We start from the raw sequence: 24,127 nt of genomic DNA, 5'->3' as shown, positions 1-24,127 counted from the left end.
CTGGCTGAGCCCCGCCTCCTGCATTGTGGGCTGTACTGGCCACACCCCCAGGACATCATTATGCAGAGAGCAGCTGGCTGAGCCCCACCTCCTGCATTGTCGGCTGTACTGGCCACACCCCCTAGGACATCATTCACTGGGCAGAGCAGCTGGCTGAGCCCCACCTCCTGCATTGTTGGCTGTACTGCCCACAACCCCAGGACATCATTCATTATGCAGAGAGCTGCTGGCTGAGCCCCGCCTCCTGCATTGTGGGCTGTACTGGCCACACCCCCATGACATCATTCTCTGGGCAGAGCAGCTGGCTGAACCCCGCCTCCTGCATTGTGGGCTGTACTGGCCACACCTCCTAGGACATCATTTACTGGGCAGAGCAGCTGGCTGAGCCCCGCCTCCTGCATTGTCGGCTGTACTGGCCACACCTCCTAGGACATCATTCACTGGGCAGAGAGCAGCTGGCTGAGCCCTGCCTCCTGCATTGTGGGCTGTACTGGCCACACCTCCTAGGACATCATTCACTGGGCAGAGAGCAGCTGGCTGAGCCCTGCCTCCTGCATTGTGGGCTGTACTGTCCACATCCCCAGGACATCATTCTCTGGGCAGAGCAGCTGGCTGAACCCCGCCTCCTGCATTGTGGGCTGTACTGGCCACACCCCCAGGACATCATTCATTATGCTAACTTCTGGCTGAGCCCCGCCTCCTGCACTGTGGGCTGTACTGGCCACACCTCCTAGGACATCATTCACTGGGTAGAGAGCAGCTGACTGAGCCCCGCTTCCTGCATTGTGGGCTGTACTGGTCACACCTCCTAGGACATCATTCACTGGGAAGAGAGCTGCTGGATGAGCTCCGCCTCCTGCACTGTGGGCTGTACTGGCCACACCCCCAGGACATCATTCTCTGGGCAGAGCAGCTGGCTGAGCCCCGCCTCCTGCATTGTGGGCTGTACTGGCCACACCCCCAGGACATCATTCATTATGCTAACTTCTGGCTGAGCCCCGCCTCCTGCACTGTGGGCTGTACTGGCCACACCTCCTAGGACATCATTCACTGGGTAGAGAGCAGCTGACTGAGCCCCGCCTCCTGCATTGTGGGCTGAACTGGCACACCCCCTTGGATGTCATTCACTGGGCAGAGAGCTGCTGGCTGAACCCCGCCTCCTGCATTGTGGGCTGTACTGGCCACACCTCCTAGGACATCATTCACTGGGTAGAGAGCAGCTGACTGAGCCCCGCCTCCTGCATTGTGGGCTGAACTGGCCACACCCCCTTGGATGTCATTCACTGGGCAGAGAGCTGCTGGCTGAACCCCGCCTCCTGCATTGTGGGCTGTACTGGCCACACCCCCTAGGACATCATTCACTGGGCAGAGCAGCTGGCTGAGCCCCGCCTCCTGCATTATGGGCTGTACTGGCCACACCCCCTAGGACATCATTCACTGGGCAGAGCAGCTGGCTGAGCCCCGCCTCCTGCATTGTGGGCTGTACTGGCCACACCCCCAGGACATCATTCATTATGCTAACTTCTGGCTGAGCCCCGCCTCCTGCATTGTGGGCTGAACTGGCCACACCCCCTTGGATGTCATTCACTGGGCAGAGAGCTGCTGGCTGAACCCCGCCTCCTGCATTGTGGGCTGTACTGGCCACACCCCCTAGGACATCATTCACTGGGCAGAGCAGCTGGCTGAGCCCCGCCTCCTGCATTGTGGGCTGTACTGGCCACACCCCCAGGACATCATTCATTATGCTTACTTCTGGCTGAGCCCCGCCTCTTGCACTGTGGGCTGTACTGGCCACACCTCCTAGGACATCATTCACCCGGCAGAGAGCAGCTGGCTGAGCACCGCCTCCTGCATTGTGGGCTGTACTGGCCACACCCCTAGGATGTCATTCACTGGGCAGAGAGCTGCTGGCTGAACCCCGCCTCCTGCATTGTGGGCTGTACTGGCCACACCTCCTAGGACATCATTCACTGGGCAGAGAGCAGCTGACTGAGCACCGCCTCCTGCATTGTGGGCTGAACTGGCCACACCCCTAGGATGTCATTCACTGGGCAGAGAGCTGCTGGCTGAACCCCGCCTCCTGCATTGTGGGCTGTACTGGCCACACCTCCTAGGACATCATTCACTGGGCAGAGAGCAGCTGACTGAGCACCGCCTCCTGCATTGTGGGCTGAACTGGCCACACCCCTAGGATGTCATTCACTGGGCAGAGAGCTGCTGGCTGAACCCCGCCTCCTGCATTGTGGGCTGTACTGGCCACACCCCCTAGGACATCATTCACTTGGCAGAGCAGCTGGCTGAGCCCCGCCTCCTGCATTGTGGGCTGTACTGGCCACACCCCCAGGACATCATTCATTATGCTAACTTCTGGCTGAGCCCCGCCTCTTGCACTGTGGGCTGTACTGGCCACACCTCCTAGGACATCATTCACTGGGCAGAGAGCAGCTGGCTGAGCCCCGCCTCCTGCATTGTGGGCTGTACTGGCAACACCTCCTAGGACATCATTCACTGGGCAGAGAGCAGCTGACTGAGCCCCGCCTCCTGCATTGTGGGCTGTACTGGCCACACCCCCTAGGATGTCATTCACTGGGCAGAGCAGCTGGCTGAGCCCCGCCTCCTGCATTGTGGGCTGAACTGGCCACACCCCCTAGGATGTCATTCACTGGGCAGAGAGCTGCTGGCTGAACCCCGCCTCCTGCATTGTGGGCTGAACTGGCCACACCCCCTAGGATGTCATTCACTGGGCAGAGAGCTGCTGGCTGAACCCCGCCTCCTGCATTGTGGGCTGAACTGGCCACACCTCCTAGGACATCATTCACTGGGCAGAGAGCAGCTGATTGAGGCCCGCCTCCTGCATTGTGGGCTGTACTGGCCACACCCCCTAGGATGTCATTCACTGGGCAGAGCAGCTGGCTGAGCCCCGCCTCCTGCATTGTGGGCTGAACTGGCCACACCCCCTAGGATGTCATTCACTGGGCAGAGCTGCTGGCTGAACCCCGCCTCCTGCATTGTGGGCTGTACTTCCAGTTTATGTTCCATTCAAAGCACAGACCGGAAATGTCTTTGCTATGAAGGGACCTTAGCAGAAATTAAGGAGCTGGAGGATACATCACCGAATGTCACAGATGAGGAACAGAGAGGACCTTTCATCAAATGTTTCATGTTAAACTGGACACTAGTGATGAAAGCAAGTGCTCGTTCCCTGGTTTGCTGCGGGTGCTCGGATATGTCTGTGCTTGTCAGGCAATCCCTGCATGTTTTGTGGTTGTCTTAACAGCCACCGGGATGCAAACATCTCCCTTTAAAGAGTTAAAAATACATTAAGTGCAAGTGGGCATTGCCAGAGAGATTTCACAGGGGGGAAGGGGCGTGTACTTCCTCTTTCTGACACTGACCAATCATAAACAGGCAGCAACTCACTGGGGGAAAAAAATACACACCCTCAGTGAAATCTCTCTGATAATGCCCATATGGACTTAAGGAGTTTAAAAAAAAATAGGTGCCAAATCAATAACTAACATTTCTGCAATGGAGAGGCAAAACTGATTTTTCAGACACTTCATTGGGGGAAGCAAGAACCATGGCTGCTGCCAGAATGGCAAATAACTGATTTTTACCAAAACTGCAGGAAATTGACAAATCGCTGGAATCAGCATCTCTGCCCCTACATTATGCCGTTCTCAGATGGGGCTGAAAAACCTGGAGACAGATTCCCTTTAAGGGCCATCCTAAATATCCTATTAATATTCGATCACTGGGCACCCTTCTCCCAGCCCGTTTAAAGAATTCTTCATTGTTGTACACTGGTTTTGCATCCATCATACCTTCTGTAGCGCCGGTGTCACAGGTATGAATGAATAGGACAAGTTGTGGCGTGGCATCGCCTCAGGGTGGCTAATCTAAAGAGCCGCGGACGCCGCCAGGTAGATGTTTCTCCCGCTCCTCTGTGCGAATGGATAACTCTGCTTATAACCCCTTCAATAACGGCTCTCATGTAACTTACAGAACACAGCAAAAAAAAAATTTAATTGTGTATTTTAGAAATAATACAAAAAGTTAGAAAATGTTTTTTTCTCGCGGTTCCCCCTCCTCCCATCGCCCATCTTCCCCTTTCCGCGTTATCAACATAAAACTAATATAGATATATATATATATCGCTTATACAAAATACAATGCCTCCTCTCCCTCATACAGACGGGCGGATCACGAAGGGAATGACGGACAAGAGACGTGTAAGGCCATGGTGTGGGGTGGAGCACGCGGGCGTCCCACTGCGACAAGAGCACAATATTCAGCATCGATAACAGTATGGAGTACAAGCCTGGGAGGAGGGAGCGGGGAAAGATTAAGGCAGTAGAATCAGATCACGGTAGAGGTTTACACCAGAGGTAGGCACCCTGCAGCTGTTGTGGAACTACAACGCCCAGTGGGCAGGGATTCTGGGCTTTGTAGTTCCCCAACACCTGAAAAGCTCCAAGCCTGATTTATAGATTACCATTGAATTTGGCCAGCAACATGCCTACATTTTGGCAGCACACGGGATAAGACTGCTGCATGTATAGCTGCTATATATACGGTCTTGGCACTGAGAATTGACCGTCTGGCACTGTGGGGTCTCATATAGATGGACTATGTATATACATATATAGACACGCACGCGGTACAATAGCCTCTGCGAGTGCTATTCACAATGGTGGCCGTGTACACGAGCAGCTCTCACTGCGTCTATATACACAGATGGGGTAACAAGCTCACAAGAGCCCTTCTCCTTGTTGGTAGTGATCACATACTTAGTGCATTGTTGGAGCGATTGCAGAAGTGACTGCCCAGCTCTGTCACATCCATGCTGCCATGCGTGAGTTATGGAGCATCTTTGGCCAGCCTGCGACTAGTTAATTAGGTGTTGGGAGCGACTTGGGTAAAAATTCCCTGATCGTCGGTTCTGGCCAACTTGCTGGGTGGCTCGAGAGAATTGGATCCAAGGGCATTGGAAGAGTCATTGGAGTGGAGGGGCAGCTCGTGAGTGATGTCCTCGTCACTCTCATCATCCTCCTCCTCTTCTTCATCTAAGGGGTTGTAATGTGACAATGTCAGTATTGTCTGAGACTATGGAAAAAGTGTGGATGACAAATTCCTATTCACTGAAAATGGGTCTGACATGGACAGATGAGAGGCGCTATTTCTGGCACAACACCTACCCTTGTCTTGATCCATAGGGTGCGAAGAGCTCCCGGCATTGGCAAACTGGAAAATAAGAGATTATAATAAGACGGGGTGAAATTTCAGTGCTATGGAGGAAAGCATATAATAACCCCTTAGTGCAAATGCATGCACCAGTACATCCGTGAAGGGGTCCGCATTGGTGGAGGGGGCTCATGAGCGGAGTCTGCTTCGCCCACAGCAATTGCTGGTTGTTACATGGCTGGCATGTGGCTGGAGCTTGCTCGGATCGCTGCTGTTTAACCATTAAGTTGGACTGCCTGCTCACAATGCTATCGCATTATAAAGGTAAAAAAAATGGCGTCATATAAAAGTACAATGCCTCCCGCAAAATAAAAACAAGCCCCCTTGTGTCAATGTAGATGGACAAATAGAAAACTTATGGCTTTTACTCATAACTCACCTCCCCCATGACTGCAATGGGGGTCTCTCCTCGGGCCTGAGCCACTCGATGCTCTATCAGGTAGTACATGTATTCGTCATATAGGAGTCGAATCAGATGAAAGGAGCCAAAACTGGCCGCACTGCGCAGAGTGAGGTCCCGAATCACCATAGAGCTGGAGGAGGAGGACAGAAAAGCATGTGTGGTAATCAGCGCCGCACCCTTACTCCTGTACCGTCCCAAGGATGTGTGTCCCACCTGTAGAAGGACCACTTGAGCAGAAACAGTTTTGCAGCTTTGGAAAATCCAGGGTTGCCCTGATAAGGCTTCAGCACCTGGGAGACGACTCCATCCAGCCACACCGCCCACTGCTCCAAGGAGCTCTGCTGCTGCAGCGTCAGCTTAAAGTCCTGCTCCAGGCGCTGGACCACCCGGTCGGCACAGCGGCACACCCACGAGGCCTGCTCCTGCGGGGAGGAGACCGACAGCAGCCAATCACATTTCACTTCTCACATTTTGTTTGGTTGGTTCCCCGTACTTTGGCATTGGGAGGCGAGTGATGGCAATGACGTTACGTCTGACGACTCCGTATTGGTGCCGATGTTAAAGAGAGCGGTGTGGGACAATCCCTTTCAAAACATCCAGTTGTAAAAAGAGAACAAAAGTGACAGCGAATGGCACGATACTTACCTGCACATTGGTGAAATCTACCCGATTGAGGTCACTGAGCATCTGGTTGATCTGGGCTGTATTCTGCAGCACTGCCCGGGCCGCCTGTGCCAGGTGATTTAATGATGTATAGCGGCGCAGAGTCTGGGCAAAGGCACTTGCCGCGCCAACCTAACATGTCAGAAGAGAGAAGACGACCCCGAGAGTCTATGAAACCATAAGGGACTTCAATCAAGATTGACCTTTCATTGTGTCCAATGTTTTATTCTCACCTTAACTCTCACCATCTCCTCAGGGATATTCATCATTGCGCTGGTCAGCCAACTCTCCAGACTCTTGGCAAAGTTACGAATGGCTTGTGTTAAAGCACCTGGATTAAAGGAATACATGAGTATATGAAACCAATCTCTTCTCACCTGTACTCCCCCTTTCCCTAGTGTGATGTAGTAAGTATCGTGACTAGGAGGAGGGGGATGCAGCTGCAGGAGCAACATTCAAGTGCCTCCACGATTCTACTTCCTAGATAAGTTGTGCCGCTGTGTGTGGCAGCTGCTTGTCTTTCCCGACTTTCAAGACTGGGAATAATGACATTCAACTCTAAACATAAGTATGTGATTATTCTGGGAGTCCTGCAGAAGGATGAAGTCATAGGTTATGGATGTCTGCCACCTTCACCTAAACAATGGTATCTCTTACTAGACATCAGCAGGGTATGGGGAAAGTGCACGGATGTGCACACAGCAAGAGCCGCTGCAGACAATCATCAGGCTTTTCACCACTCACTGGGGATAGGGCGCAGGACATCCGGAATGAGTGTCTCCACGAGCCCCTGGTACAGCTGGTGATCACAATCTCGGCACCATTTCAGCAGGGGATCATACTTGGACAAGAGAACCAAGCTGTCCTTGGGCAAACGTTTCTCAGCTTCATCATCTCTGAGAGAGGAGGCAGAGGTGAGAATAAGAGATGAGAAAGGAGATAATGGTGGAAGTATGAGTGACAGGAGGACACAGAGACGGGAGGTCAGAAGAGTAGATGATGTGATGAAGTAACCGAGTGATGTAGGCGGCAATGGAGGTAAAGGACTGAGGACGGAGTGCAAGGAACGGCAACCAGACAGCCATGAGACATGACAGAGAGGTGTAAGGAGACTGGGAAGAAATTTCTTTTAAGTGCAAGAAAGGGAGGCAGAAAGGCATACAGACCCCGGAGAAGAGATGACAGAGGCTGTGACTGAGCATAGAGAAGGTCTGAGGGCCGCCTCCGCTACTCACATGCTGTTATCACTGTGCTGCGCCTGGTTGAACCTCCAGAAAGTTTTCCAGAGCGTCTCTACCAACGTAAACTGGAGATTCACCACCACATCCACAATAGCCTGCAATACAGAATAGTGGTCACGTGTCGGTGAAGGGCAGAGATGTCCGATGATGTAGTATCACGATCAGTGGTGGGTACCTCACAATGCTCACGGTACAGCAGCTGAAAGGCCTTAATAATGGCCAAGGTGATGCCATCTGGAAGCGGTTTTCCCTGCAGGTCTATGTCACCGAACTCTGGAAGTGTCCGAGAGGCATCTGTGAGGAGAAGCAAGAGTAATCGGTGAGTGCTGACACCGATAGTGGACCGCACAAGGACACAATGCCCCTCAGTCACATCATTTACAGGATAGTTGCAAAGTTACTTTATTATTTTAAGAACAATGAAAATGTTGCAGAAGTATTCATATCCTTGGTAGATTTTGCTCATGAATAGGTGGCAATGGTAAAGGGACCTACCCAGGAACTGCTGGTATTGCTGGACCTGGGAGCTGATATCAGAAAGGCCAGAAGCCGCCTGCTGGACTCCAACTCCATTACTCATTCCCTCCATCTTCTGGATCGGTTTCATTCTGGAAGAGACAGAAAACGGTGAGGGTGGAGACATAATATCGAACATGCCAGTCCACAGTGGCCGGAAGATGGGGGTGGTCCGACCTGCACATGATTTGGCCATTGATGTATGACAGGCAAAGATGATCAGGTGAGTAATAACTGCTCAGGGAACATTACTGCTGCACACACATCAACGAGGCCTCCAAAGAGTTGCACCTCAAAGAAGGCCTCAGTGAGGAGATAGGGTCTGTGTTTTTGTCTTCAATTTATAGCTCAGTGGGTCGCATGACAGATGGGGTTAGGGGGTCATAGTAGGAGACTACGGGTACCTCTGCTTCTGAGAGAAGGGCTGCTGTCGCATGGCAAGGTGCTGCTGGTCCTCCATTAGGCGCAGGAGGGGGGAGCTGGCTTTAATTCGGAGACCATAATAATGATACTTGGAGTTTCCTCTGCAAAAAAAGAAAAATGAACAGAGGTTACTGTGGTATAAGATTACAGCGTGAGATTCGGATGGACCTCAGTGTACCCCTCATGGTATCTATACATGATGCAAGGTGCAGACTCCATGGATCAGATCTGGGGGGATTAAGAAACAAGTTGTCTCCTTGGTCTAGCTCTAGCTCGTAATGTTCCTCCCACCAGTTCTGACAATGTCAACAGCGCAATGGGGGCATTATCTTGCTGGAAGAGGGCACTGCCAGCAGGTAATACACCTGCCATAAAGGAGGCACTGTTGTTCCACTCTTGTCCGTTTTCTTTCACTTCTGTGATATTGCAATATCTCAATAATATAGACGGAATAATCTCTACCTGGTCCCCAACCTCCGGGTGCGGAGCCCCATGAAGACAGAGCGAATGAGTTTCCCAAATGAGGCGGCGTTCACGGGCTCCAGTTTCTGCTCCTGGCAGTGCAGCAGGTAGTGGCAGTACAGGGTGCTCCGGGGAAGGCTCACCCCTTCTGCTGTCTCGTAGTTATCCAGGAGCCATTGCACCTGCTCGTAAAGGGAGAACAGTTATATGAGGTGGACGGTGAGAAGATACAGGGACCCCGAGTGCAGAGAGGGCGCGGACAAGTCTCTTACCGTGGCAGGGGAGGCACGTGTGGTGTGCGAGTAAGACTGCGTGGCGTTACCCATGATAAATCCACCCTGTATAACATAGGTCCCAGATCCTGACCCTCCACTGGCTCCGTTTCCTCCAGAAGCTCCTGGCGGTGTGGTGTTGGCAAGGATCTGTCCGCCGGATACATACATGGGGACGGAGGGACTGTTGGCCACAGCAGGGGATGATGTAGGGGAGCTGACCTGGCCAGTGGCACTCTGAGATTCATAGTAAGTGGATCCTGTGGCTTGGCTGTAGAGAGGCGTCTCTGTATAAGGGAAGGATCCCGAGCGACTACAAGAAATATGGAGCCGAGTAAGACATGGAGATTTCCAACATCTCCCAGGTAATGGAAGGCATAGGACTTACATAGTGCTGGTTGTATAGGTGGCGTCTCCTCCCTCCACATACTGGACCTGCCCGGGATACACGTGCTGTACAGGGACCTGCGGTAACTGCTGGACCTGAGATTGGGGACAATATATCAGACTCACAGAATATACAGATATATATACCGCCTCCTGCTATGCCACTTTCTCCTCGGACCCTCACATCGTGGCCTTATCACCCTAGGAACCTACTTTCAGAGCGGTGGGGGCTGTACCAAACAGCAAAACTTGTGGCACTCTCTGAACTTTGACTCTCTGCTTTGGGTGGTCTGCAAGAGGGGTGGAGAAACGTAGGTGATGAGGTATAAAATGGAACAGATCCACCCAATCGGAGCTGGGCCCTGGCAAAGGAGGCATGCAGTGGCAGGTTTGTGTCGGGCTGATCGTGCACTGGATGGGTGCGATCTCTAACTCCTCCTGATCTGTCTGAATCCTGGCTGAACTACACAGATACTGTCTGACTGAGCTCTGAGGAATAAAGAGAGCGTTACAGAGACACCGCCGGCCGGAGCCATCATTGTACACAGCAACAGCATTCATATAGGCAGTACTATCAGCGGAGATACCCACTACACGATGTGGCCACCCCCAGACAGTACATGTGTCATATCGGGTCATAGAGAGACCCCCAGCCAGTACATGTGTCATCTCAGGTCACAGGGGAGATCCCCAGCCAGTACATGTGTCATCTCAGGTCACAGAGGAGACCCCCAACCAGTACATGTGTCATATCGGGTCATAGAGAGACCCCCAGCCAGTACATGTGTCATCTCAGGTCACAGGGGAGATCGCCAGCCTGTACATGTGTCATATCGGGTCATAGAGAGACCCCAAGCCAGTATATCTGTCATATTGGGTCATAGAGGAGACCCTCAGCCAGTACATGTGTCATCTTAGGTCACAGGGGAGATCCCCAGCCAGTACATGTGTCATCTCAGGTCACAGGGGAGACCCCCAGCCAGTACATGTGTCATCTCAGGTCACAGGGGAGACCCCCAGCCAGTACATGTATCATATTGGGTCATAGAGAGATGCCCAGCCAGTATATCTGTCATAGTGGGTCATAGAAAAGACTCACCCAGCCAGCACATGTGTAATCTCAGGTCATACAGAAGACCCCCAGCCAGTACATGTGTCATCTCAGGTCATAGAGGAGACCCCCAGCCAGTACATGTATCATCTCAGGTCACAGGGGAGACCCCCAGCCAGTACATGTGTAATCTCAGATCATACAGAAGACCCCCAGCCAGTACATGTGTCATCTCAGGTCATAGAGGAGACCCCCAGCCAGTACATGTATCATCTCAGGTCACAGGGGAGACCCCCAGCCAGTACATGTGTAATCTCAGATCATACAGAAGACCCCCAGCCAGTACATGTGTCATCTCAGGTCATAGAGGAGACCCCCAGCCAGTACATGTGTCATCTCAGGTCATAGAGGAGACCCCCAGCCAGTACATGTGTCATCTCAGGTCACAGGGGAGACCCCCAGCCAGTACATGTATCATATTGGGTCATAGAGAGATGCCCAGCCAGTATATCTGTCATAGTGGGTCATAGAAGAGACTCACCCAGCCAGCACATGTGTAATCTCAGATCATACAGAAGACCCCCAGCCAGCACATGTGTAATCTCAGATCATACAGAAGACCCCCAGCCAGTACATGTGTCATCTCAGGTCATAGAGGAGACCCCCAGCCAGTACATGTGTCATCTCAGGTCATAGAAGAGACCCCCAGCCAGTACATGTGTTATATCGGATCATAGAGACCCCCAGCCAGCATGTGTCAAATTGGGTCATAGAGGAGACCCCCAGCCAATAAATGTGTCATATCGGGTCATAGACCCCCAGCCAGTACATCTGTCATCTCAGGTCATACAGGAGTCCCCAGCCAGTACATGTGTTATCTCAGGTCATACAAGAGTCCCCAGCCAGTACATGTGTCATCTCAGGTCATACAAGAGTCCCCAGCCAGTACATGTGTCATCTCAGGTCATACAGGAGTCCCCAGCCAGTACATGTGTCATCCCAAATCATAGAGGAGACCCCCAGTCAGTACATGTCTGATTTCAGGTCATAGAGGAGAACCCCAACCAGTATATGTGTCATATCGGGTCTTAGAGGAGACCCCTTAGCCAGTAGATGTGTTATTTTCGAGTCATAGAGGAGACCCCGGCCAGTAAATGTGTCATCTCAAATCATAGAGGAGACCCCTCCAGCCAGTACATGTGTCACTTCAAGTCATAGAGGAGACCCCCAGCCAGTACAAGTCTGATCTCAAGTCAGAGGAGACCCCCCATCCAGTAAATGTATTATCTCAAATCACAGAGGAGACCCCCCAGCCAGTACATGTGTCATTTTGAGTCATAGAGAGACCCCAACCAGTACAAGTGTCATCATAGGTCATAGAGGAGACCACCAGTCTGTACATGTGTCATCTCAGGTTATAGAGGAGACCCCCAGCCAGTACATGTGTCATCTCAGGTTATAGAGGAGACCCCCAGCCAGTACATGTGTCATCTCAGGTCACAGTGGAGACCCTCGGCCAATACATCTGTCATCTCAGGTTATAGAGAAGACCCCCAGCCAGTACATGTGTCATTTCAGGTCATAGAGGAGACCCCCAGCCAGTACATGTGTCATCTCAGGTCATAGAGGAGATCCCCAGTCTGTACATGTGTCATCTCAGGTCATAGAGGAGACCCCCAGCCAGTACATGTGTCATCTCAGGTCATAGAGGAGACCCCCAGCCAGTACATGTGTCATCTCAGGTTATAGAGGAGACCCCCGGCCAGTACATGTGTCATCTCAGGTCATAGAGGAGACCCCCAGTCTGAACATGTGTCATCTCAGGTCATAGAGGAGACCCCCAGCCAGTACATGTGTCATCTCAGGTTATAGATGAGAGCCCCAGCCAGTACATGTGTCATCTCAGGTCACAGGGGAGACCCCAAGCCTATACATATGTCATCTTAGGTCATAGAGGAGACCCCCAGCCAGTACATGTGTCATCTCAGGTCATAGAGGAGACCCCCAGCCAGTACATGTGTCATCTCAGGTTATAGAGGAGAGCCCCAGCCAGTACATGTGTCATCTCAGGTTATAGAGGAGACCCCCAGCCAGTACATGTACATGATATCAGTTTGCCCTCAGTTTGTGCAAGGATTGGTCTTGAAATCCCACATCTTGCTCCTATCATTCTCCCCAGGACACAAGCCCCCACATCCGTACCTCTGAAGTCCCCTGGACGTGCTGCAAACTCTGGACATTCAGCTGATGGACAGGAGAAGACTTCTGGGGTTGAGGAGTCGCCTGCACAACGGAGCACTAGAGGACGAGGAGAGTTACCATCAGGGGACCTTGTACCAGAAGATAATAGGACGAGGCGCCCCCATACAGCAATGCAGATGAATGCCTAGTGAAATAATACTGTGTGCCCACCTCTTGGGGGGCGACGTGCACCTGCAAGGGCTGGTTCTGTGCCGTCTTCAGGACTACGCTCTCACTCTGTAATAGAAAGCAGGACTCATCCTCAGTCGCTTGCCAAGCTCCATACTATGGGGGACGGCATAAGGGACTGGTCATGCACTTACCACTTAAGGGACCACTTACCTCCGGGGGAGAGAGTGCCGGCTGCTGCAATGTGTGCACCGCCAGGGAGACCTGAGCCGCCTTTGGGGCACTCTGCAACACTAGGCGCTATAAACGAGGGAAGAGAGAAGGCTAAAAGGTCCGACAGTCAAATTACTCTGCTGCAAAGGCCGGTGCGACGGACAGAACAGCACTATGCCATGGATGGATGTCAGGGAATACATGGAGCGTACGTATATACAGGCTCTAGGACATATGTATATACACAGGACAATGTATAATCTATCAATGATGATGATGATGATGATATGATGGACGGCGTCACGGGTGGCAGGTGGAGGCACAGTGACATACTTGCTGGGGTACAGATGCTCCAGCCAGCTGCAGTGGGGACACTGCAGTCACTTTGGGCTGGACCCAGGCTTGTACCAGCAGCCTCTGTGATTGGAGATGAAAGGATAATGTTAGCTATATGAGTGGGGGTGGAAGAAAGCGCAGAATAGGAGGAGAAAATACCAGGGAGGAAGGGCCTAGAGTGTGGCAGGAGGAGGGGCCTACGGGGCAGAGGAGGGACCTACAGGGCAGAGGAGGGGCCTACGGGGCAGAGGTGGAGCTTATAGTGGAGGAGGAAGGGCCTACAGCACAGAGCAATAGCCTGCAGCACAGAGCGAGAGCCTGCAGCACAGAGCGAGGGCCTGCAGCACAGAGCGAGGGCCTGCAGCACAGAGCGAGGGCCTGCAGCACAGAGCGAGGGCCTGCAGCACACAGCAAGGGCCTGTAGCACAGAACAAGGGCCTGCAGCACAGAACAAGGGCCTGCAGCACAGAACAAGGGCCTGCAGCACAGGGTCTATATGGCAGAGGAGGAGCCTACAGCACAGAGGAAGAGCCTATAGCACAGCGGAAGGGCCTACAGCACAGAGCAAGGGCCTACAGCACAGAGCAAGGGCCTGCAGCACAGAACAAGGACCTACAGCACACAGCTAGGGGCCTATATGGCAGTGGAGGTACCTACAGCACAGATGAAGGGCCTATAGCACAGCGGAAGGGCCTACAGCTCAGGAAAGGCCATAGGGCAGGAGAGAGGATGAAAGCAGGCGGAGTCTATACAGCAGAGCAAGGACCTACAGCGCACAGCAAGGGCCTACAGCACACATCAAGGGCCTACAGCACACAGCAAGGGCCTACAGCACAGAACAAGGGCCTACAGCACACAGCAAGGGGCCTATACGGCAGAGGAGGAGCCTACAGCACAGAGCAAGGGCCTACAGCTCAGGAAAGGCCATAGGGCAGGAGGGCAGATGAAAGCATGTTCAAGGATATGTTGAAGACTATGAGAAGCATCAGAAAACAGTTCTACGACCCAGAAGCTGTGTATGCAGGCTGTGTCTGATTTCTACTGCTTCCTAATACACTTTGCCTTCCACTTCTCCACCATTATGGAGATCTCTCTTTGCTGTCACCTCTTCTGTATTTTAGGAGGCTATGCACCTGGCCTGACCTTGTCCCGATCATACAAGTATGGGACGGCCACACAGCAGCACAAAGCTGTACCCTGATGAGGTCTGACAGCTCTGACCTGCTCCGTACCAACCTGCCGCTGTGTGAGCAGGACTAGGTCAGAATGTAAACAAGTGCTGGTAGAAAATAGAGGTATTGAAGAGGAATCAAAACCAGGTGCGAAGTAACCTTGTATACATCAAACCTCCAGGTGACATGTGTCTGACACCCCGGGCCGGTACCTGCTGTGCTGCCTGTACTTGCTGCACCACCTGTGTGGGCACGGCTGTCTGTGTGGTGGAGGACCCTCCGGGGCTCATCTCCCCGTCACTGGCTCTCATGCCGCTGTCTGTAGGACAGAAGAGACAACGTACATCGTTCATTAACTGATCCGGGCAACATAACCACCAGGTTTGTATGTGATAGTTTGGAGACGCCTTGTTCACACCCGTACTCACCAGAGACAGTGACCACTATGTACTGCTGCGGTGCAGGGGTCTGCGGGCCAGCTGACTGCCCACTGGGGGCTGCTGGAGTCACCTGTAGCTCTGCTACATACTGCTGGGAGGCACTCTGAGCAGAGGAAGGTGGCGTCGCCTGGAGATCAGTCACATAGGCTTGGGTAGCCATGATGGCCGGCAAGCAAGTCACGCTCTCTGTGGAGATACGACAAAACATCACAATGAGATCCATTTACTTCAGTGTGAAAGATGGCTGTGCTGCTGAACTAAGATGCTCCTCCATGCTTTACACTGCAGCACTACCCCTCCTCATTGACTGCTCTGTATAGCCAGAAGGTAGCTGCTGAGGTGACGATGCTGTATGTGATGATGGCGGGGGATGTCACGTTGCTCTATGTGATGGCGGCTGTGGTGACGGTGCTGTATGTAACAATGGCGGCTGACGTAACGATGCTGTATGTGATGATGGCAGCTGAGGTGACAGAGCTGTATGTGATGGCAACTGAGGTGACGCTGCTGTATCTGATGGCGGCTGAGGTGACGGTGCTGTATGTGATGGCAACTGAGGTGACGCTGCTGTATCTGATGGCGGCTGAGGTGACGGTGCTGTATGTGATGGTAGCTGAGTTGACGGTGCTGTATGTGACGATGGCGGCTGAGGTGACGGTGCTGTATGTGACGATGGCGGCTGCGGTGACGGTGCTGTATGTGATGGCGGCTGAGGTGACGGTGCTGTATGTGATGGCGGCTGAGGTGACGGTGCTGTATGTGATGGCGGCTGAGGTGACGCTGCTGTTTGTGACGATGGTGGCTGAGGTGACGCTGCTGTATGTGACGATGACGGCTGAGGTGACGCTGCTGTATGTGATGGTGGCTGAGGTGACAGTGCTGTATGTGACGATGGCGGCTGAGGTGACAGTGCTATATGTGACGATGGCGGCTGAGGTGACGCTGCTGTATGTGATGGTGGCTGAGGTGACGGTGCTGTATGTGATGGCAGCTGAGGTGACGCTGCTGTATGTGATGGCGGCTGAGGTGACGGTGCTGTATGTGATGGCGGCTGAGGTGACGGTGCTGTATGTGATGGCAACTGAGGTGACGCTGCTGTATATGATGGCGGCTGAGGTGACGCTGCTGTATGTGATGGCGGCTGAGGTGACGCTGCTGTATGTGATGGTGGCTGAGGTGACGGTGCTGTATGTGACGATGGCGGCTGAGGTGACGGTGCTGTATGTGACGATGGCGGCTGCGGTGACGGTGCTGTATGTGATGGCGGCTGAGGTGACGGTGCTGTATGTGATGGCGGCTGAGGTGACGGTGCTGTATGTGATGGCGGCTGAGGTGACGCTGCTGTTTGTGACGATGGTGGCTGAGGTGACGCTGCTGTATGTGACGATGACGGCTGAGGTGACGCTGCTGTATGTGATGGTGGCTGAGGTGACAGTGCTGTATGTGACGATGGCGGCTGAGGTGACAGTGCTATATGTGACGATGGCGGCTGAGGTGACGCTGCTGTATGTGATGGTGGCTGAGGTGACGGTGCTGTATGTGATGGCAGCTGAGGTGACGCTGCTGTATGTGATGGCGGCTGAGGTGACGGTGCTGTATGTGATGGCGGCTGAGGTGACGGTGCTGTATGTGATGGCAACTGAGGTGACGCTGCTGTATGTGATGGCGGCTGAGGTGACGCTGCTGTATGTGATGGCGGCTGAGGTGACGCTGCTGTATGTGATGGTGGCTGAGGTGACGCTGCTGTATGTGATGGCGGCTGAGGTGACGATGCTGTATGTGATGGTGTCTCCACAGCTTTTCTACATGTATTTGCATATTTCCCATAAGGGAGGGGGCAGTGTTCTGGATCACTGCGTTGATAAACACATGATGGTGTCTCCGTGGTGTTGGATGTTTTGATCTCCCAGAGGTCATTCATCCTTATCTTTACAGTGCTGTATGTGATGGCGGCTGAGGTGACGGTGCTGTATGTGACGATGGCGGCTGAGGTGACAGTGTTGTATGTGATGGCGGCTGAGGTGACGCTGCTGTATGTGACGATGGCGGCTGAGGTGACAGTGCTGTATGTGACGATGGCGGCTGAGGTGACGGTGCTGTATGTGATGGCGGCTGAGGTGACGGTGCTGTATGTGACGATGGCGGCTGAGGTGACAGTGCTGTATGTGACGATGGCGGCTGAGGTGACGGTGCTGTATGTGATGGCGGCTGAGGTGACAGTGCTGTATGTGATGGCGGCTGAGGTGACAGTGCTGTATGTGACAATGGCGGCTGAGGTGACGGTGCTGTATGTGATAGCGGCTGAGGTGACGGTGCTGTATGTGATGGCGGCTGAGGTGACGGTGCTGTATGTGATGGCGGCTGAGGTGACGGTGCTGTATGTGATGGCGGCTGAGGTGACGGTGCTGAGGTGACGCTGCTGTATGTGATGGCGGCTGAGGTGACGCTGCTGTATGTGATGGCGGCTGAGGTGACGCTGCTGTATGTGATGGCGGCTGAGGTGAGGCTGCTGTATGTGATGGCGGCTGAGGTGACGCTGCTGTATGTGACGATGGCGGCTGAGGTGACGCTGCTGTATGTGACGATGGCGGCTGAGGTGACAGTGTTGTATGTGATGGTGGCTGAGGTGACGCTGCTGTATGTGATGGTGGCTGAGGTGACGGTGCTGTATGTGACGATGGCGGCTGAGGTGACAGTGCTGTATGTGACGATGGTGGCTGAGGTGACGGTGCTGTATGTGATGGCGGCTGAGGTGACGGTGCTGTATGTGATGGCGGCTGAGGTGACGCTGCTGTATGTGATGGCGGCTGAGGTGACGCTGCTGTATGTGATGGCGGCTGAGGTGACGGTGCTGTATGTGATGGCGGCTGAGGTGACGCTGCTGTATGTGATGGCGGCTGAGGTGACGCTGCTGTATGTGATGGCGGCTGAGGTGACGCTGCTGTATGTGATGGCGGCTGAGGTGACGCTGCTGTATGTGATGGCGGCTCAGGTGACGCTGCTGTATGTGATGGCGGCTGAGGTGACGCTGCTGTATGTGATGGCGGCTGAGGTGACGGTGCTGTATGTGATGGCGGCTGAGGTGACGCTGCTGTATGTGATGGCGGATGAGGTGACACTGCTGTATGTGATGCTGCTGTATGTGATGGCGGCTGAGGTGACGCTGCTGTATGTGATGGCGGCTGAGGTGACGGTGCTGTGACGATGGCGGCTGAGGTGACAGTGCTGTATGTGACGATGGCGGCTGAGGTGACGCTTCTGTATGTGATGGCGGCTGAGGTGTCGGTGCTGTATGTGACGATGGCGGCTGAGGTGACGGTGGTGTATGTGATGGTGGCGGCTGAGGTGGCGGTGCTGTATGTGATGGTGGCTGAGATGACGGTGCTGTATGTGATGGTGGCGGCTGAGGTGACGGTGCTGTATGTGATGGCGGCTGAGGAGACGCTGCTGTATGTGATGGCGGCTGAGGTGACGGTGCTGTATGTGATGGCGGCTGAGGTGACGGTGCTGTATGTGATGGAGGCTGAGGTGACGCTGCTGTATGTGACGATGGTGGCTGAGGTGACGGTGCTGTATGTGACGATGGCGGCTGAGGTGACGGTGCTGTATGTGATAGCGGCTGAGGTTACGGTGCTGTAGGTGACGCTGCTGTATGTGATGGCGACTGAGGTGACGCTGCTGTATGTGATGGCGGCTGAGGTGACGGTGCTGTATGTGATGGCGGCTGAGGTGACGGTGCTGTATGTGATGGCGGCTGAGGTGACAGTGCTGTATGTGATGGAGGCTGAGGTGACGGTGCTGTATGTGATAGCGGCTGAGGTGACATTGCTGTATGTGATGGCGGCTGAGGTGACGCTGCTGTATGTGATGGCGGCTGAGGTGACAGTGTTGTATGTGATGTCGGCTGAGGTGACGGTGCTGTGACGATGGCGGCTGAGGTGACAGTGCTGTATGTGACTATGGCGGCTGAGGTGACGCTGCTGTATGTGATGGCGGCTGAGGTGTCGGTGCTGTATGTGACGATGGCGGCTGAGGTGACAGTGCTGTATGTGACTATGGCGGCTGAGGTGACGGTGCTGTATGTAATGGCGGCTGAGGTGACGGTGCTGTATGTGATGGCGGCTGAGGTGACGGTGCTGTATGTGACGATGGCGGCTGAGGTGACGCTGCTGTATGTGACGATGGTGGCTGAGGTGACGGTGCTGTATGTGATAGCGGCTGAGGTGACGGTGCTGTATGTGACGATGGTGGCTGAGGTGACGCTGCTGTATGTGACGATGGTGGCTGTGGTGACGGTGCTGTATGTGACGATGGCGGCTGAGGTGACGGTGCTGTATGTGACGATGGTGGCTGAGGTGACGGTGCTGTGATAGCGGCTGAGGTGACGGTGCTGTATGTGATGGTGGCTGAGGTGACGGTGCTGTATGTGATGGTGGCTGAGGTGACGGTGCTGTATGTGATGGTGGCTGAGGTGACGGTGCTGTATGTGATGGTGGCTGAGGTGACGGTGCTGTATGTGATGGTGGCTGAGGTGACGCTGCTGTATGTGATGGCGGCTGAGGTGACGCTGCTGTATGTGATGGCGGCTGAGGTGACGCTGCTGTATGTGATGGCTGAGGTGACGCTGCTGTATGTGATGGCGGCTGAGGTGAGGCTGCTGTATGTGATGGCGGCTGAGGTGACGCTGCTGTATGTGATGGCGGCTGAGGTGACGCTGCTGTATGTGACGATGGCGGCTGAGGTGACAGTGTTGTATGTGATGGTGGCTGAGGTGACGCTGCTGTATGTGATGGTGGCTGAGGTGACGGTGCTGTATGTGACGATGGCGGCTGAGGTGACAGTGCTGTATGTGACGATGGTGGCTGAGGTGACGGTGCTGTATGTGATGGCGGCTGAGGTGACGCTGCTGTATGTGATGGCGGCTGAGGTGACGGTGCTGTATGTGATGGCGGCTGAGGTGACGCTGCTGTATGTGATGGCGGCTGAGGTGACGCTGCTGTATGTGATGGCGGCTGAGGTGACGCTGCTGTATGTGATGGCGGCTGAGGTGACGCTGCTGTATGTGATGGCGGCTGAGGTGACGCTGCTGTATGTGATGGCGGCTGAGGTGACGCTGCTGTATGTGATGGCGGCTGAGGTGACGGTGCTGTATGTGATGGCGGCTGAGGTGACGCTGCTGTATGTGATGGCGGATGAGGTGACACTGCTGTATGTGATGCTGCTGTATGTGATGGCGGCTGAGGTGACGCTGCTGTATGTGATGGCGGCTGAGGTGACAGTGTTGTATGTGATGGCGGCTGAGGTGACGGTGCTGTGACGATGGCGGCTGAGGTGACAGTGCTGTATGTGACGATGGCGGCTGAGGTGACGCTTCTGTATGTGATGGCGGCTGAGGTGTCGGTGCTGTATGTGACGATGGCGGCTGAGGTGACGGTGCTGTATGTGATAGCGGCTGAGGTGACGGTGCTGTAGGTGACGCTGCTGTATGTGATGGCGACTGAGGTGACGCTGCTGTATGTGATGGCGGCTGAGGTGACGGTGCTGTATGTGATGGCGGCTGAGGTGACGGTGCTGTATGTGATGGCGGCTGAGGTGACAGTGCTGTATGTGATGGAGGCTGAGGTGACGGTGCTGTATGTGATAGCGGCTGAGGTGACATTGCTGTATGTGATGGCGGCTGAGGTGACGCTGCTGTATGTGATGGCGGCTGAGGTGACAGTGTTGTATGTGATGTCGGCTGAGGTGACGGTGCTGTGACGATGGCGGCTGAGGTGACAGTGCTGTATGTGACTATGGCGGCTGAGGTGACGCTGCTGTATGTGATGGCGGCTGAGGTGTCGGTGCTGTATGTGACGATGGCGGCTGAGGTGACAGTGCTGTATGTGACTATGGCGGCTGAGGTGACGGTGCTGTATGTAATGGCGGCTGAGGTGACGGTGCTGTATGTGATGGCGGCTGAGGTGACGGTGCTGTATGTGACGATGGTGGCTGAGGTGACGCTGCTGTATGTGACGATGGTGGCTGTGGTGACGGTGCTGTATGTGACGATGGCGGCTGAGGTGACGCTGCTGTATGTGACGATGGTGGCTGAGGTGACGGTGCTGTATGTGATAGCGGCTGAGGTGACGGTGCTGTATGTGACGATGGTGGCTGAGGTGACGCTGCTGTATGTGACGATGGTGGCTGTGGTGACGGTGCTGTATGTGACGATGGCGGCTGAGGTGACGGTGCTGTATGTGACGATGGTGGCTGAGGTGACGGTGCTGTGATAGCGGCTGAGGTGACGGTGCTGTATGTGATGGTGGCTGAGGTGACGGTGCTGTATGTGATGGTGGCTGAGGTGACGGTGCTGTATGTGATGGTGGCTGAGGTGACGGTGCTGTATGTGATGGTGGCTGAGGTGACGGTGCTGTATGTGATGGTGGCTGAGGTGACGGTGCTGTATGTGACGATGGCGGCTGAGGTGACAGTGCTGTATGTGATGGTGGCTGAGGTGACGGTGCTGTATGTGATGGTGGCTGAGGTGACGGTGCTGTATGTGATGGTGGCTGAGGTGACGGTGCTGTATGTGACGATGGCGGCTGAGGTGACGGTGCTGTATGTGATAGCGGCTGAGGTGACGGTGCTGTATGTGATGGTGGCTGAGGTGACGGTGCTGTATGTGATGGTGGCTGAGGTGACGGTGCTGTATGTGATGGTGGCTGAGGTGACGGTGCTGTATGTGATGGTGGCTGAGGTGACGGTGCTGTATGTGATGGTGGCTGAGGTGACGGTGCTGTATGTGACGATGGCGGCTGAGGTGACGGTGCTGTATGCGATAGCGGCTGAGGTGACGGTGCTGTATGTGATGGTGGCTGAGGTGACGGTGCTGTATGTGACGATGGTGGCTGAGGTGACGCTGCTGTATGTGACGATGGTGGCTGAGGTGACGGTGCTGTATGTGATGGTGGCTGAGGTGACGGTGCTGTATGTGACGATGGTGGCTGAGGTGACGGTGCTGTATGTGATAGCGGCTGAGGTGACGCTGCTGTATGTGACGATGGTGGCTGAGGTGACAGTGTATGTCATGATACGTTTTAGTTTCCTCTCACTTTATTACGTCGTTGTGCAGGGTCGGCCCCACAGATTACTGTGCACCCAGTGTGGCCGGCGGCCTCCCCGTCACTAGCTTCTGTACAGTAAGTCACAGGCACCATATTCCCTCACAGACTCGGCTCCTGTGTTCCCGCCCTCACCTCCATAACTGACAGAACTCTGCCCGAGTGACAACATTACACGCAGAGACCATTTCACGTCACTGCATTGGTTTCTTCCGCCTCCCCCCCCCCCTTCATTATGCGGCTAGTTAGTACTTGCCAGGCTCCGCCCCTTTCACAGATTTAGCCAATCAACACTCGTATAGATGTCTCCATAAGTGCTCTGCCTCTTTCCTTCTCAGGTTTCCATGGTGACGCGCGGCCTGCTCATCTCTCCCGCTCGCACCAGGCGCCGCCATTTTAGAAAGGGGAGGGGTGGCCAAACCGTTTGACGTCGTCATAACGACCGAGTGTTGCTCGGTTTTCGGTGTTTACGCCACTGCCGGGGACACCTACCTAGCGGCTGTTTTGCTGTCACAGCGCTGTCTCAGATAACTTATCGCGGGTTTCCGGCTTCTCTCCACTGCTGGATCCCGGGGAGTGCCCGGTGGGAAAATACCACCAACCCCACCCTGCTGGTTACGGATACACCGAATATGTAACGAGGTTACCGAACCCTGGCTGTCGGGGCAGTTGTTGTTGTTGATTCCCGTTGCCGGGGTTCTTGTCGCCACGACTACCGTGGTTATGGCCGCTCCGTCCCTCACCCGGGCAACTGTTGCTACCGTCCCTCCCCTTCTTGTCGTCAACGATGGTGAAGCGAAGAGCGATCTGATTGGTCGAATGATATGTCAATCACAACGTGACGCGCAGCTCCGGTTAGGAAATAACAAACGACTGTCAGGAAAAGAAGGCGGTACTCGGTGGGGTATGGTGAGCGCTGATTGGTGCAGCACCTGTCCATCAGTTCAACGCTGTGATTGGGTAGAGCCTGTCACGCCTCCCGTGATTTTATGGAAACTGTTGCCTTCTTTCCTGAGTCTGATTGGACGCGTCTGGATTCCTGTCATGTTGTGACAGGCAGGGGGACAGCTGTCACTAATCTGTGCGCATGCGTGCAGAGCATTGGCTTCTGGGAATTGTAGTTTCAGTTGTCCACGTCGTCTACTACTTCGCTTTGTTGTGTAAAGTCCAATTTGTGGTGTCCTCAGTGCTGGCACTATGTTACTGGGGCCGACTGGTAGTTTCCTCTTAACTCCTTCCAGATGGGGTCAGTTTCCTTTTTTTTTCTTCTATGGTCTCTTTTTCCTCCCCTTCTTGCAAGAGACATAACTTTTTAATTTTTCCATCCACGAGGGCTCATTTATGGCTCATTCGTGTTACCGAATAGTGCGGAAAATGGGGGAAGAATGCTAAATTTGGTGAAATGTTGGGTGAAATCTGCAATTCCACCATTGTGTTTTTTAACTTTTATTTTTGTTTGTGGGGTTTTTATAATGTGATTTTTCAGGGTCGGTACCATTACAAGGATGCCAAACAAAAACAATTTTATATATATATATATATATATATATATATATATATATATATATATATATATATATATATATATATATATATATATATATATATATATATATATATAAAGAAAGGCCTCCAGGACAGCCTGAAAATCCTAGAGAAATTCAGCTCCACCTGGGCTCTACCGGTCAACCTAAAGAAAACCAACACCATGGTGTTCCAGAGGAGAAAGAGAAGATCAGACCAACACCCATCATTTATCCTCAACAACTGCGACCTCACAGGAACAGACAAATATACCTACCTGGGCCTAGAGATTCACCGGTCAGGGAGTTTC

The 24,127-nt window shown here is 53.7% G+C and overlaps 1 protein-coding gene across 2 annotated transcripts; it reads right to left on the bottom strand.

Moving 5' to 3' along the window:
- Window positions 1-4,007: 4,007 nt before the first annotated feature.
- On the bottom strand, window positions 4,008-23,084 carry RFX1 (regulatory factor X1). Of its 2 annotated transcripts, none has more exons than XM_069767283.1 (20): window positions 22,946-23,084; window positions 15,182-15,379; window positions 14,966-15,072; window positions 13,246-13,332; window positions 13,075-13,140; window positions 12,865-12,960; window positions 9,613-9,707; window positions 9,225-9,537; window positions 8,953-9,134; window positions 8,472-8,591; window positions 8,047-8,159; window positions 7,727-7,845; window positions 7,546-7,646; window positions 7,055-7,206; window positions 6,544-6,641; window positions 6,293-6,442; window positions 5,861-6,069; window positions 5,624-5,777; window positions 5,199-5,244; window positions 4,008-5,066 (listed from the first exon to the last, which is right to left on the bottom strand). In XM_069767283.1, the coding sequence occupies exons 2-20, from the start codon at window positions 15,351-15,353 to the stop codon at window positions 4,897-4,899; spliced, it is 2,550 nt and encodes an 849-aa protein (XP_069623384.1). In that variant the 5' UTR covers window positions 15,354-15,379; window positions 22,946-23,084; the 3' UTR covers window positions 4,008-4,896. The 2 variants fall into 2 exon arrangements, with proteins under 2 accessions (XP_069623384.1, XP_069623383.1); XM_069767282.1 differs by having other exon boundaries at window positions 22,786-23,073.
- Window positions 23,085-24,127: the final 1,043 nt, after the last annotated feature.

Source organism: Ranitomeya imitator, chromosome 4, assembly GCF_032444005.1.
Source record: "Ranitomeya imitator isolate aRanImi1 chromosome 4, aRanImi1.pri, whole genome shotgun sequence".
Classification (NCBI taxonomy): Eukaryota; Metazoa; Chordata; class Amphibia; order Anura; family Dendrobatidae; genus Ranitomeya; species Ranitomeya imitator.
The sequence above is the reverse complement of the archived record's forward strand: the minus strand, read 5'-3'. Positions and strand labels throughout refer to the sequence as shown.